Genomic DNA, 15,108 nt, shown 5'->3' with positions numbered 1-15,108 from the left:
CATTTGATCGGCGTTGTTATCTTGTAGAGTTGACGAGCTCAAGTAGATAAGTGCTCCCGTTGTTTTGATACACGGCTGTATGGCCTTCTTACGACGGACCGAGTCAATGACGGCAGGTGCTCGATTTTCCGGAGATCGGTGCACTCCATCTATAAGAAGTGTGCAGGAAATGTCGAGATCTCTTAAGAGTGGAGGCTGAGAGCGGAACACCATTTGTCTCTCAACCAGGAAAAAAATTACTGAAGTCAGATGGAGTTGAAATTACAAGTAGGCGGTTGAAATGAAGCGAGGCAACCCGGTGGGCAGTGCGATGTGGCGAGACGTGGAGTGCCGGGGCTCACCTGTGCGATCGTGGCGACTGCCAGGCCGAACGTGAGCGCGATCTGCACCGTGGTGGGCGCGTAGCCGTCCGTCCACTTCGCAGTCGTCGAGCCGCAGCCCAGGAGCACCAGGAAGAAAGTTCCCACGAATTCGGCAGCCAGTTGCCGCCAGATGGTGCGCGTGTCCGTCACCTCGTGAAGTCCGATTATCGCCTTAGCACCTGCAAAAGCCACACGCACAACTTCAGAAAAAGTAGCTCGGTCACATATCGGCCTCCGTCTGAAAGTGGAAAAAGGAAGGAAATTTTGAGTTAAATGTCTCCTCGACATCAAAGTCATTAGCAACGCAGCACCACCTCATTAGGAGGTGGATGGGGGCAGGAGGAGGTGGAGCGATGAAAAAATTTTAGTTAACTATGCTAAGACTAAATCAGGGTCGTCGGACGCGCTTTCGGGACTACACTTCTCCTGAATGCGAAAGCGTGCTCCAGGATTTCTTTGAAGTAGTTATGCACTTTTAGATTTGTAATGGCAGTACCACTAGAATTAAGGTCGATGAGTCTCATTAGGTTATTTTTAGACATTTGGTTCTTGCTTCTGACACTGGAGTGTACGTAACTGCTTTCACGCAGCATCTCTGTCAACAAGAACAATTATTACTTAACTACACTATGAACTAATACTTCAATCACTGCATTGAAATTTTGTCACCAACAGATTTGCTAAAGCTGTATTCGTCGTAGCGCGCTAGCTAGCGAGACACGGATATGATCTACACCTGGATCGAATTCGCGAGGGGGAATAACCGACTGTTAGCCCTATATAGAGGGCAGGCAGAGTGTGCTTTTTCGGAGATTTTACACTCGAAAAGACAACTGCCGTCCGTTAGGCTAACTAACGACTGTGGTGATAGGAAGGGGATCTCGCCACAAAGATAAAATAAAAGCCAAATAATGAAAACAGAGGGCCTCGTGCGACTGTATGAACGTATGGAAGGAGAAATCTTTTTCATCCGTAACAAGTCTACAAACTGCCACATGTCGATATACACTGGTGTGAAAACTTAAAGGCGAAAGTAACTTACGCAATCTGTGTCACTGCCCAGTAACATAGGTCGATGAAGCTTTAACCATGCATAAAAAGAACTGGTACAAAATAGCACAGAAGCTGACTGGTAGTAATACGCATAGAGAAGAACAGAAATGAAAGTTTCATTCAAAGACAATAGTTACATTGAAGTCACTACGATTCATGATAATCCACTGGACATTACAAAAGGCATAGGCTGAAGATAACGAAAAGTCCAGGCCGTGTAATCACCACGGATGGAAACGTGCTCCCATGCTGGCCACAATACTGGTAAGGAGTCCTTGTGGTAGGACGTTTAAATCCTCCACCATCGCGGCTGATAACTGCTGGCTGGTCATGGGAGTGTGTGGACGTACTGCAATACGTCTCCCCAACGCGTCCCACACATACTACACTCCTGGAAATTGAAATAAGAACACCGTGAATTCATTGTCCCAGGAAGGGGAAACTTTATTGACACATTCCTGGGGTCAGATACATCACATGATCACACTGACAGAACCACAGGCACATAGACACAGGCAACAGAGCATGCACAATGTCGGCACTAGTACAGTGTATATCCACCTTTCGCAGTAATGCAGGCTGCTATTCTCCCATGGAGACGATCGTACAGATGCTGGATGTAGTCCTGTGGAACGGCTTGCCATGCCATTTCCACCTGGCGCCTCAGTTGGACCAGCGTTCGTGCTGGACGTGCAGACCGCGTGAGACGACGCTTCATCCAGTCCCAAACATGCTCAATGGGGGACAGATCCGGAGATCTTGCTGGCCAGGGTAGTTGACTTACACCTTCTAGAGCACGTTGGGTGGCACGGGATACATGCGGACGTGCATTGTCCTGTTGGAACAGCAAGTTCCCTTTCCGGTCTAGGAATGGTAGAACGATGGGTTCGATGACGGTTTGGATGTACCGTGCACTATTCAGTGTCCCCTCGACGATCACTAGTGGTGTACGGCCAGTGTAGGAGATCGCTCCCCACACCATGATGCCGGGTGTTGGCCCTGTGTGCCTCGGTCGTATGCAGTCCTGATTGTGGCGCTCACCTGCACGGCGCCAAACACGCATACGACCATCATTGGCACCAAGGCAGAAGCGACTCTCATCGCTGAAGACGACACGTCTCCATTCGTCCCTCCATTCACGCCTGTCGCGACACCACTGGAGGCGGGCTGCACGATGTTGGGGCGTGAGCGGAAGACGGCCTAACGGTGTGCGGGACCGTAGCCCAGCTTCATGGAGACGGTTGCGAATGGTCCTCGCCGATACCCCAGGAGCAACAGTGTCCCTAATTTGCTGGGATGTGGCGGTGCGGTCCCCTACGGCACTGCGTAGGATCCTACGGTCTTGGCGTGCATCCGTACGTCGCTGCGGTCCGGTCCCAGGTCGACGGGCACGTGCACCTTCCGCCGACCACTGGCGACAACATCGATGTACTGTGGAGACCTCACGCCCCACGTGTTGAGCAATTCGGCGGTACGTCCACCCGGCCTCCCGCATGCCCACTATACGCCCTCGCTCAAAGTCCGTCAACTGCACATACGGTTCACGTCCACGCTGTCGCGGCATGCTACCGGTGTTAAAGACTGCGATGGAGCTCCGTATGCCACGGCAAACTGGCTGACACTGACGGCGGCGGTGCACAAATGCTGCGCAGCTAGCGCCATTCGACGGCCAACACCGCGGTTCCTGGTGTGTCCGCTGTGCCGTGCGTGTGATCATTGCTTGTACAGCCCTCTCGCAGTGTCCGGAGCAAGTATGGTGGGTCTGACACACCGGTGTCAATGTGTTCTTTTTTCCATTTCCAGGAGTGTAGATGAGATTTACGTCGGGGGTATCGTCAGACCAGACCATGCGCCGAATATTCTTTTGTTCCAACTGCTCCCACGGTGTACCCTTCACCATGCACTATACAGCAGCTTTCAGGGTATTTGGTTGTAGGATGTTTGCACATTATGCAGTTGTCTATAAGAAAGCAGTAGAGGCAGGAAGACATTTGGGGGATCGATCATTTCTGGTGCAGGGACTGTCAGATGACGTGAACATAAATAAATGTAACTACTGTACATAAATCGTCCTAGAGTCCTCTACTATGTAATGACACTGTCGTAGAAAACATTAACTACAGTAAAATACCTAGGCGTAATCATCTGGAGCGATCTAAAGCAGGATCCATAGAGCAAAAGCATATCTCAAACTCAGATTTATTTGCAGGAGTCCTAAGGAAGATAATCAACCCACGAAAGAAGCCGGTTACAAAACACTACTACTGATAAAATCGTGTTACATGGTTGGTTGTGGCTGACATGTTAAGCAGCTGCTTCAACATAAATGGTGCATTGGGCAGGCAGTGTCAGAAGCTTCAATAGCTCTGCTATGATCATGTTCTGTTAATATGCCACCATTCGAAAAAAGAATGGCATATTTTTCTCAAAACACTTTTGGGCAAATTTAAAGAAACTTCATTCAACTAAGAACCTGACTGAGAACTCCATGTATGGATTTACGACCTGTGTGTACACCACATGAGTCCCATCCACACATCACTTAAAAGTTTTAAACCAGAATTTGCTTCTGTTTTCTGAAAGAAGTGTTTTGTTTCTAAAATAAGTGCCTCTATGTCCATATGCACTGTCTGTATGAGAGAACATACACAGCGCTCAACGATAATTCTGTTACCGGGGATGCCAGTACTTTGGAGATAGCATCTTGTGCGAATAACATTTTGCTACATATAGCGGCTCTTCACTGTCACGCACAATCATAGGAACAGCCACTTTACTATTTGTGGAATGAGTTTACAAGTATAGAAAAAACAACGACAGATTAAAACACTGTTCGATGATTGCCAAATTATGACAATATAAAAACTACATGAAGAGAATAAACATGTTGCATTTCAAAATCAGGAAGATGGAAGTTGGGGATGCCATATGCAAATTACATTTCAAAATGTTAGAGATGCAAATGCTGTATACAGAAGACTGTAATTTTAAAGGAACATTTGTTAATGGCAGGAATAAGAGGGAAAGTGGTACCACATAACAATATTCTAAAATGGAGGTGAGAAGGGGTATTATAAATTATCTGTTTGTAGTACATAAATGCTATTGAGAATATTACAAAACATCTATTTGCTTAAAAAATGGATGGCTACATCGCATCAGCATGTAATGGGAATGGACACTACATCATGTTATCCCATAGGTATTAGTAAAAAGCATCATAAACTGTCCCTGCAAAAATACAAAAAATGCTCTGCCATAGTGACAACACTGTCCACAAACTTTAAAAATGTTGTTATTCTTATTCATTGCATATATATGGTGCTTGGAGGAGGGTGCTTGGTACAGATTTTAATGTCCCTGGTTATACATATCGAGTGAACTAATATCGCCCTAGACTAATTGGGGCCCTGTATCTTCGAAGTGCTCTGAGGCTCTGTACTGAGGAACATTGTTTAACACATATTGCACATTAGTTGTGTTGAGAAATGATGAATTACTTATAGCAGTGCACTATCGGAATGAAAATGGCATAGCAATCATTACTCATTTAAATATAGTACAACTGATGTAAAAATGCCTACAGCACAGCTATTGCGATGGAAGAAAGTATGCCAGGGTAATGGTATGATAATAGCATTCCACTTTTCAGAAGGAGAACATGTATCTCCTATCATTAAAATAGTGCTACTGTTATTGGTAGGTGTCTGGATTTTAATGTCCCTGACAATACATATAGATTAAATGAATAAAGCACTATCAAATGGGCATATACAAATCATTTGGTATGTAATGCGGAAAAACAGAACTTTCTGCCGACACTAGGCACTGCGTGAAAGAGTTGATGAACAGTTCTTCTTTCAGTAAACTCTGGGTAAAAAGTGCAAAAAAGGAAATTGCAAATATACACAGAAACCGTAGAGCAAAATGAACCTGACGACTCTTGTGCACTGTCAGACAACTACAGGGAAAGCTTTGTGCTGTAATTGTATCATCAGTACCTGGATGATATATTCCTTGAAGGTCGTTATAATACAATGGGGGGATTGCTACAATTTCCAAGCCATAACTGGAAATGAATTTTGTAAAAATTTGAAGTCGTGTACCTCTGGTAACCTATAAAGGTAGGATCGATGTTGTATTCAGTGTAAATGTATAACAATGCGATGTTAAAGTGGTGGAATGAATTACGACAGTACTACGCGTCTCTCTAACATCCGTTCGTTTAATATATATTGTGCATTAACGTTTTCATAAAAGATGAATTTTTAAGGGACTTACACAAGAAAATAGCCGAAGCCATCATTAATCGTTAAATCATGATACTATGTACGAAATGATCTCGTAAGGGGTTGGCCGGAGGACTGGATGGTGCCGTGGTATCTCGCCTATCTGCACTAGGCGTTGGGTGGTTGGCGGCGGATAGGATGAAGAGCTCAGTCCTCAATCAAGACAATGTGAGCTCTGTGCTTATAGTGAACTTACGCATGTGCTGTGCCAGTGGCAGGCTCAATGCGCACAACAGTGACATACCTTCAGTCTACTGCAGGAGCAGCCGTGGTGAGGACAAGTACAGCTTCCAGTCAGTGTTGGGCAGTACAATGCATTAAGAATACACTGCACAGAAGATAGCCATCTCATTTTCTTGTTTTAAATAAAGTGCACAGCTCTCCCCTTCCTATCACAGAGGTGGTAGCAGTGTGAGTGTGGTAAATTGTTTAGTGTACTTTATTAATGTCTTGTGTGTGTGTGTGTGTGTGTGTGTGTGTGTGTGTTTGTGTGTGTGTGTGTGTGTGTGTGTGTGTGTGTGTGTGTGTGTGAGAGAGAGAGAGAGAGAGAGGTGGGGGGAGGGAAGGAAGTGGGCGGGTTCCTTGCAATGGAAAATGTACTTGGTATGTAACAAGACTGTATTTGTTACACTGTGATAATTGTTTAACATTAAACTATTGGGATATCAGTGCATTTTTTAAATAATTCGCTGTGGTGGTAGCTGTTAAACATTTACAGTTTCATATTTACATGCATAATCTTGAAAAATTGGTACTTGTGTAATACTCGGAGAAAATCAACAAAATTGTAATGAACTGCCCCAAAACTATAAATATAACTTTCATTTGTGCTGGTTAAAGATGGAATATCAACTGATTTGTTTAAATCATGCAGTGTGACGGTACTTGTTAAGCATTTAGAGTCTCGTATTTATGTATGTCTTTGGAATACTGGGGGAGAACCTACAAAACTGTAACGAATTACCCCTAAACTATAAATAGCATCATGTGTTGATGTACTTGTAAAAAGTACCATTGAGCGATACTCTGCTGTAAATTGCAAAATAGAATTTGCAGATATCACCTCATTTTGCTGCTGCTATTGCTTCTGTTGACTGACTGACATACAGATCGATGAAGAGTGATGGTTGAGTGCCTGGTGATACGAGGGTCGAATTCGACCAGTAGGAAAACAATGAAGTAGTAGGGAGGGGGAGACAACCATTTGGCCCATAAACTACAGTCATTAATTTATAGTATTTTGTTATAAATTAGACTTGCATCAACGTAATTAAGAATAGGAGAGAGCAGTTTTTTACATTAGGCTAAAAGCATCTCGGGGTCATTTCGTTATAAGGTCACAGCTCAATGAGCGGTTTGTTTACATTAGGTCATTATGGTAAAAATATTTGGTCATTAATTAGATCCTAAATAAGAAAAACAAAAAACATAAACGAGCAGTTTGCTTACATTAGGTCCATAAATTAGACTGACTTATTTACATCAGGTCGCTATGCCAAGTGGCCAGTTTGTTTGCATAAGAAGAATAATCCTCTCATTGATCCAGGACGCCCACTGTTCCACTACTGGCGGCATGCAAGAAACGACAATGAAGTTTATTACACGCTTCAATATGCAATTGGTTAGAATTCAGCACAATTGCACAAACTACGTCGTAGAAACCTTTCAGATATTCGAGTAATTCTTCTCACAGACATGATTTCAGTGTAACATATAACAACAAAATGTCGGTGGTGTGTAGAAATAATTTAACTTTCTTGTTTCGCATGCCGTTCACTATCTTTCACGTTTAATGCAATAGTTACAATTGCAAAAAGTTTAAGTCGAAATTTCTTCTGTAATATTGATGTCGGTTCTATTACACTTCAGGAAACTAAATCATGAACCCGGAGATTACTCCGGTGACCGACCTACGGGTAGTTTTGTAAATCGTCTCATCTACCGCTGCCCCATCTGGAGGCAGAACTATTGGGCGTTATTGGAGCAGTAAGTGACAGCAAAATGCCTGGTATTACACTGGTATGCGAAACTTAAGGAAGAAAGTAACTTCCACATGATGTGTCACTGCTAAGTAACATAGCCGGATGAAACTTGGACCATGCGTTAGAAAGATCTGATACAGTACAGTAAAGAAGATAACTGAAAGAAATACGCAATGAGACGAAGAGAAATGATACTTTTATTCAAAGACAGTAATTTCACTGAAGTCACCGTGATTCATTATGGTTCCCTAGACATAACAAAAGGTGGAACGTGGTTCGTAACAGGCTGCATAATCACCAAGGATGGCAAAGCAAGCTCTGCAACGACATACTACAAAACGTCTCCCCAACGCGTACAACACGTGCTCAGTGGGATTTATGTCGGGGGTACGGACAGACCAGTCCATTCACCGAATATCCTCTCGTTCCAAGAGCCTTTGCACTTGTGCTCTTCGATGCGCTCACGCATTGTCATCCATAAAAAGGAAGTCAAGGGTGAAAGCACCCAGAAGAGACGCACATGGGAAAGGAGTACACTGTCGGAATAACTTAAGCGGTAGGTGTACCACGCAACATTATGCCTCCCAATGCCATAACACTTGGGTCAAAAAAACGATCATATTCGTCCATGCTCCTGGGTGCTTTACGTATTCCCACCTCTCACCATATGGACGTACGTAATGCACCTAGTAACAATGTTGAACACGATCGTTTTGGTAGCCCAGGAGGTATAACGTTCCATAAGTACACTGACCTCCAAACCTTTGAACACAGTACCCCACAGGTTAATGTTCTTGTGACACTGTACTCCTTCCTCATGTACGTATTTTTAAGGGTGCTATCGGCCGTGACTTCATTTTTGTTGATGACGACGAACGACCGCCTCGAGCTGCACAGGTGAAGGAGCTCTTGGAACGCGAGGATATTCGGCGAATGGACTGGTTTGTCCCGTCCTCCGACTTAAATCCCACCCAGAACGTGTGGAATGTGTTGAGCATTGGAACTCTCTGTCTCAAGAACTCTTTACTAACCTTAGGGCCAGTGTAGGAGCACTTTGCAGAGTATGCATTGACGTGTGTGGTAATCACACACTCTGTGAGCAACCATGTTCTGCCTCTTGTAATGTCCAGAAGACCATCATGTATCGCGGTGACTGTAGTTTAATTACTGACTTTGAATAGAAGTATCATTTCCGTTCGTCCCATTGCATATTTCTTTCAGTTACCTTCTGAACTATACTGCAACATTTCTTTCTATGTACAGTCCAAGTTTCATCGAGCACAGTACTTAACAGGGACACATCATGGGAAAGTAACTTTCGTCTGTAAGTTTTGTACAACAGTGTATTTACCCGTTGAGCCCTGTGACTGTGAAGCACTGTTCTGACAATCAGATGAACCAGCAAGGTTCGGTCCACTATGTATAAATACTTTTTATAGCTTTTAAGAGAAAAAAGCAGGAGTACAGTTTATAGTTTATCAACAACCGCCGGCCGCTGTGGCCGAACGGTTCTAGGCGCTTCAGTCAGAAACCGCGCGCCTGCTACTGTCGCAGGTTCGAATCCTGCCTCGGGCATGGATGTGTGTGATGTCCTTAGGTTAGTTAGGTTTACGTTGTTCTAAGTCTAGGGGACTGATGACCTCAGATGTTAAGTCCCATAGTGCTTAGAGCCATTTGAACCATTTTGAGCCACCAACAACCAACGTTTGATAGCCTCTAAAATAGGTCGTTGTCTTCGAAACAACAACATATTCGATCTGGACATTTATTGCATTTGTTTACTTATTTACGATATCGTTTCTGGTTATTGTCCGTTTCTCAGGTAATAGTTCACCACTGAGTGAACCAATGCATATTCATTACTCCTAAGATTTGTCACATGCTACTCCTGGTCCTCGCACAGTGATAAATAAGCGTGCGTATATACATGAATTTGATAGGAGTTATTATATGAAACACTAAGTTCTTTTATGCAGATGACGAGAAATCCTGTTTTCGTATGCATATGAAGGGAAATATGTAAATACGGTCCCACGAGGACGATGTCCTGTTAACAGTAATGAATATGCATTGAAGCCCTTTATAATAGGCTGTTACTTGGGAAAGGCACAATAGTCGAAATCGCGATCGCAAAAACAGAAAATTAATAACAGTCCAGGCGGACATATGTTGTTGTTTGTAAAATACTGCACCATTGTGGACGCAAGTAAACAGAAAATAATCACAAGGATACTAAGTCCGAAGCTATCTGTTGTCGCTTTCCATTACTCGTCTAAACATCAATCAATTCTTTCCATGATTATATTCTCGCGTGGCATATAATGATCCAATAATAACCGATAGTCTTTCCATACTTGTTAACAAAAACGGTTGATTTTTCTCCTGTTGTTTCTAGTACTGTGCACTTCCCAACTATAAGAAAATGTGAGAGTCATTGCTATCAATATAGCAGTGATTTTTATATTATTCATTGGTTCCTCTTTCGGAGGGAAGATGGAGATATTGTGTAAATAACGAGATAGCACATCAGTACATCATATCACCTGATGATGGCGCCTCGGCTTGTCGTCGAAACGTCGAGTCATTTTGCCATTCACACCCTGTATGATACTTGAGCAGTTTACTTGAAGACGTTCGTCGGGAAAGAGTTCAATCCCAAAGCTACGATATTCTTCGAGAGAAGGGTCATTATTTATGGAAATGGAAAAGAAATGACGCAAAATGGTTTTGTCCTTGGTTACTTCCTTCCTCTCCGAGTGAGGAGCAAAAAATTGAATACTGGCTCTTTAGAAGTAAGCGACTTGGAAAGGTGCGATATTTGTCAGAACTTAGGGGTGCTTACGTTATGTCAGTATTTTAGCCCTGTGGGGAATGGTTTAGCAACTAAATGTAAAGGACAGAATTTTTTAACCAGGTAGACCATTAAAATGGGTCAATAAAAAGTAGGCGATAGGATGGTTTCCCCTTTGCAGCTCACTTCCTAATGACACATCATTGGATAAGTATAGTTACCGTTTGAACTAAGGGGTGCTTAAGCTATGCCACTAATTTAGCCCTGTGGAGAATGATTTAGTAACTAAATGTGGTCGACCAGAATTATTCAACCAGGTAGCTCATTAAAATGGTTTCATGAAACGTAGATGATCGGATGGTATCCCCCATTCCAACTCACTTTCCAATGATGCGTCATTTGATAAGTATGATTACCGTCTGTTATGTAGCGTTCATTAGAAGTGGATCATCATTCCGCTCTCGCACATCAGTCGCATCCATTTGTTGGGTATTGGTAACATTATTGATAGAAGTGATATCAGGACGGTGAAATTAGTTATTGTTTACTTACAGCTTTCGTGCTTGTGGAATGTGCGTTGTCTGTTCTCTAATAAAAAACAGTCAAGGTGCCCGTAATCGGTTGAATGGGAAATGGTTAAGGGCGAATGGATTAAACACTAAATACAGAAACATCCGACTGCCCCAGCAGAAAGAAGCTTTTTAAAGTTGTTCAGCGGCATGCAGTGACAGAGGTGTACAAAGTCCTCAACTACGGCCCACACACCGTTTCCAGATCAACTTGCGGTGCACACTTCACATCAATCGACACTAGACCATCAGCAAAACCACATCTGAAAACACTCTTCCCTGCTTGCAGTTTCCCCATTTCATAAATATGTTAAATTATTCGGTACAGGACTAAATCAGTGACTTGGTGTGAATCAGCTGTAAGTCAACAGTGCGCTCTTCCTTCATTTCAGGATATGTAAGATGCTTTCCGCTTGCGCTTCGCCACATCCACACCTATTAATGATTTTAAAATATGTGCTTGTCGAGGCATTATGAAAAAATATGTTTTCGTTACAGCAGCTCTGAATAATTCGCGAAATTGCAACCATAAATGTGAAAAACGGCTTAAAAGAGGCTCGCACAACGACCGGCTCTTTAGTAGCCGGCTCGCTCCAGATTCGAATCAAGTCACGTCGCGTTTCCCCTTTCCGATAAATGGTGCACTTAAGGCGCATGCGCAACACAGAGAGTGGCCATTTTTAGGCCAACAGCCAGCCGCCAGCGGCCAGGTACGGCACGTTGCTCATTCTTTCCGCGTTTGAAGCCTGTCCCGTCCCGACCGTTACGGCTGTCGAGCGACAATCCGCCGGTGACAAGTAATGCCGCCCATTTGTCTGCTCGCGTTATAATAACTTCTCATAAAACGAGTATTGAGCCACTGCCGGCTGCAGGTGAATACACCCACTCGGGTCCGCTCTGCTTGACAGAGCCGTGACAAGATATAACGTTGCATTAGCGCCCACTAAACGATGCCAGCAAGGTGATAAACGTCCGTGTTTTACACTCATCACAGCAGCACACATGGCTTTACACATTTCGCCAGCACACCCAGCAAGTAACATTAGGAAATTATCAATTCTGTGTCGTACGATACGCGAATACCTTTTATCGTATCTTTTTAATTTTGGAGTTTTTAGCCAACCGAGGACCGCAAATAACGTAATTAATTAATTTACTTAGAATCCATTATGGTTCCAAAACCCGCTCATTTTCTGGCTGAAAACGACCCTACGTTCTTGTAAAGAAAAGATATGATGCTTGGTTTTTCGATATCTCGTTAAGTATCTAATAAAATTTAGAATACAGTTTTGTTCCGTATCATTTTTCCTGTCATATCTATTTTCTGAAAAATCTCCTTACTTTATGTAAAAAGATGTTATTAACTTTTATTTCAGAGGGAAAGTCAGTCTGGAATTGTGTATTCCGATAAAGTGGCCTTAAAAATTCCGCTGAGTCTTCTAGAATCTATCACAGATTTTCTTATAATGCTTGTGCAGACTGAAACAATAGTTTTTCAAGGGTTTACATCTCACACTTGTTTATACCGGGTGACCAAAAAGTCAGTATAAATTTGAAAACTGAATAAATCACGGAATAATGTATATAGAGAGGTAGAAATTGACACACATGCCTGAAATGACATGAGGTTTTATTAGCACCAAAAAATACAAAAGTTCAAAAAATGTCCGATAGATGGCGCTTCATCTGATCAGAATAGCAATAATTAGCATAACAAAGTAAGACAAAGCAAAGATGATGTTCTTTACAGGAAATGTTCAATATGTCCACCATAATTCCTCAACAATAGCTGTAGTCGAGGAATAATGTTGTGAACAGCACTGTAAATCATGGCCGGAGTTATGGTGAGGCATTGGCGTCGGATGTTGTCTTTCAGCATCCCTAGAGATGTCGGTCGATAACGATACACTTGCGACTTCAGGTAACCCCAAAGCCAATAATCGCACGGACTGAGATATGGGGACCTGGGAGGCCAAGCATGGCGAAAGTGGCAGCTGAGCACACTATCATCACCAAACGACGCGTGCAAGAGATCTTTGACGCGTCTAGCAATATGGGGTGGTTCTAATAAAACCTCATGTCATTCCAAACATGTGTGTCAATTTTTACTTCTCTATCTACATTATTCCGTGGTTTACTAAGTTTTCAAATTTATACTGACTTTTTGATTACCCGGTATCTTAAATTAGCGATCTACCTCAATTAATGAAGATTCTGTATAAGTAAATGTTTCGTGCATAATTTTAGTCTTTCAACGTCTTATATTCCGTTCAGCATTGTTGGGCTGTTGTTGTATGTGATCCACGTGAGTTTATAGTCAATTTGTAATTCAGATCTTCGTGATTTACACTGCTTAATTCCAAGAGTTGAACGATTACCATTAAATAGTACCATCTGACCAGTAGTATCCAGACACCTCTATGCAGTGCTTTTTTTTAAAAAAAAGTTTGAGGATACTTCGACACTGGATATAATGTAGCGAAAATTAATTATACCTGAAGCATGGGATACCACCTAAACGAAACTTCCTACTTCCTCGCAAATTCTGCCGCCAAGTTTTTTGTTTGAAACGATCAACTAGTCATTTTTCTCAAAAAATGCGATTTCTTGTTCCAAAGTCCAACATTCTGGACGATCAAATGGTTCAAATGGCTCTGAGCACGATGCCACTTAACTTCTGAGGTCATCAGTTGCCTAGAACTTGGAACTAATTAAACCTAACTAACCTAAGGACATCACCCTCTCCGACCGGCGAACATTACATGGCATCATGTGTTGTGTCAACAGTGAAATATGGAGGAGGTGGTGTTACAGTGTAGGGGTGTTTTCGTGGTTAGGTTGTGGTTCCCTTATTGCGCTAAAAAAAATCACTAAATGTGGAAGGATTTGAACGCATGGTACAGCATTCTGTACTGTGTACAGTAGAGGAACAGTTCGTACGTGAAGATTTTTTTTTCGCTTCCCACGCCCGGGTTCCCGGGTTCGATTCCCGGCGGGGTCAGGGATTTTCTCTGCCTCGTGATGGCTGGGTGTTGTGTGCTGTCCTTAGGTTAGTTAGGTTTAAGTAGTTCTAAGTTCTAGGGGACTGATGACCATAGATGTTAAGTCCCATAGTGCTCAGAGCCATTTGAACCATTTTTAAAGATTTTTTTTTTTGTATCAGCGTAACAATGAATTCTGTGATAAAGCAACATCTGCGAGACCATGGTCTGTGGACAATAACATTCCTGAAGTGGACTGGCTCACCCTGAGTTCACAGCTGAACCTAACTGGACACGTTTGGAACGAGTTAGAACGACCGAGCGAGGTGGTTAACACCCCGGACTCCCTTTCGGGAGGACGAAGGTTCAAACCCGCGTCCGGGCACCTTGTTTTCACTGATTTCCTTAAATGACTTCAGGCAAATACCGGGATGGTTCCTTTGAAAGGGCACGGTCGACTTCTTTTCCCATCCTTCCCTAAATCCGACGAGACCGATGACCTCCCTGTTTGGCCCCTTTCCCCAAATCAACCAACAACAACAACAACGAGTTAGAACGTCGACTTCGCTCCATACTAAGCGTCGAATATCGCTGCCTTCTCTGGGAAGGGGAGTCATTCCTTCGTCATGGACTGTGTGGCTGATCCCGGCGGAGGTTCGAGTCCTCCCTCGGGCAAAGTTAAGTAGTGTGTAAGCTTAGAGACTGATGACCTTAGCAGTTAAGTCCCATAAGATTTCACACACATTTGATTTTTGCCATTCTTTCACAGACATTCACACATCTCACTACAAGGGCCCTAGCACAGTTCAAGCCGTCATAACGGCGAAGCATGGACACGCCTCATATTAATGTCAACTAACAGGTGCTGTGATACTTTTGATCAGGTAGTCGACGAAACTAGGTACATGAATTATCTTGAGAATTGAATTATTAAACGCTGGTGCTGAAGTATCGTGGAGTTCTTTATTCGGGCAGTACACGGATCACAGTGTACTGGTGCCATATCTGAACTGACCTAAGCAACGACCCATCAACTGAAGCAGCGGAACAACAAATTGGTATTTGTATTTTGATCATAAAT

General features: G+C 43.1%; 1 protein-coding gene across 1 annotated transcript in view; it reads right to left on the bottom strand.

Moving 5' to 3' along the window:
* Positions 1-15,108, bottom strand: part of LOC126184828 (aquaporin AQPAn.G) — a 163,783-nt gene that overhangs the window by 135,765 nt on the left and 12,910 nt on the right. The window contains exon 2 of the mRNA XM_049927414.1: positions 342-541. Coding sequence (XP_049783371.1) covers positions 342-541 — 200 coding nt within the window. The remainder of the gene's footprint in view (positions 1-341; positions 542-15,108) is intronic.

This window comes from Schistocerca cancellata, chromosome 4 (assembly GCF_023864275.1).
Source record: "Schistocerca cancellata isolate TAMUIC-IGC-003103 chromosome 4, iqSchCanc2.1, whole genome shotgun sequence".
Classification (NCBI taxonomy): Eukaryota; Metazoa; Arthropoda; class Insecta; order Orthoptera; family Acrididae; genus Schistocerca; species Schistocerca cancellata.
This window is presented reverse-complemented; position numbering and strand designations above follow the sequence as displayed.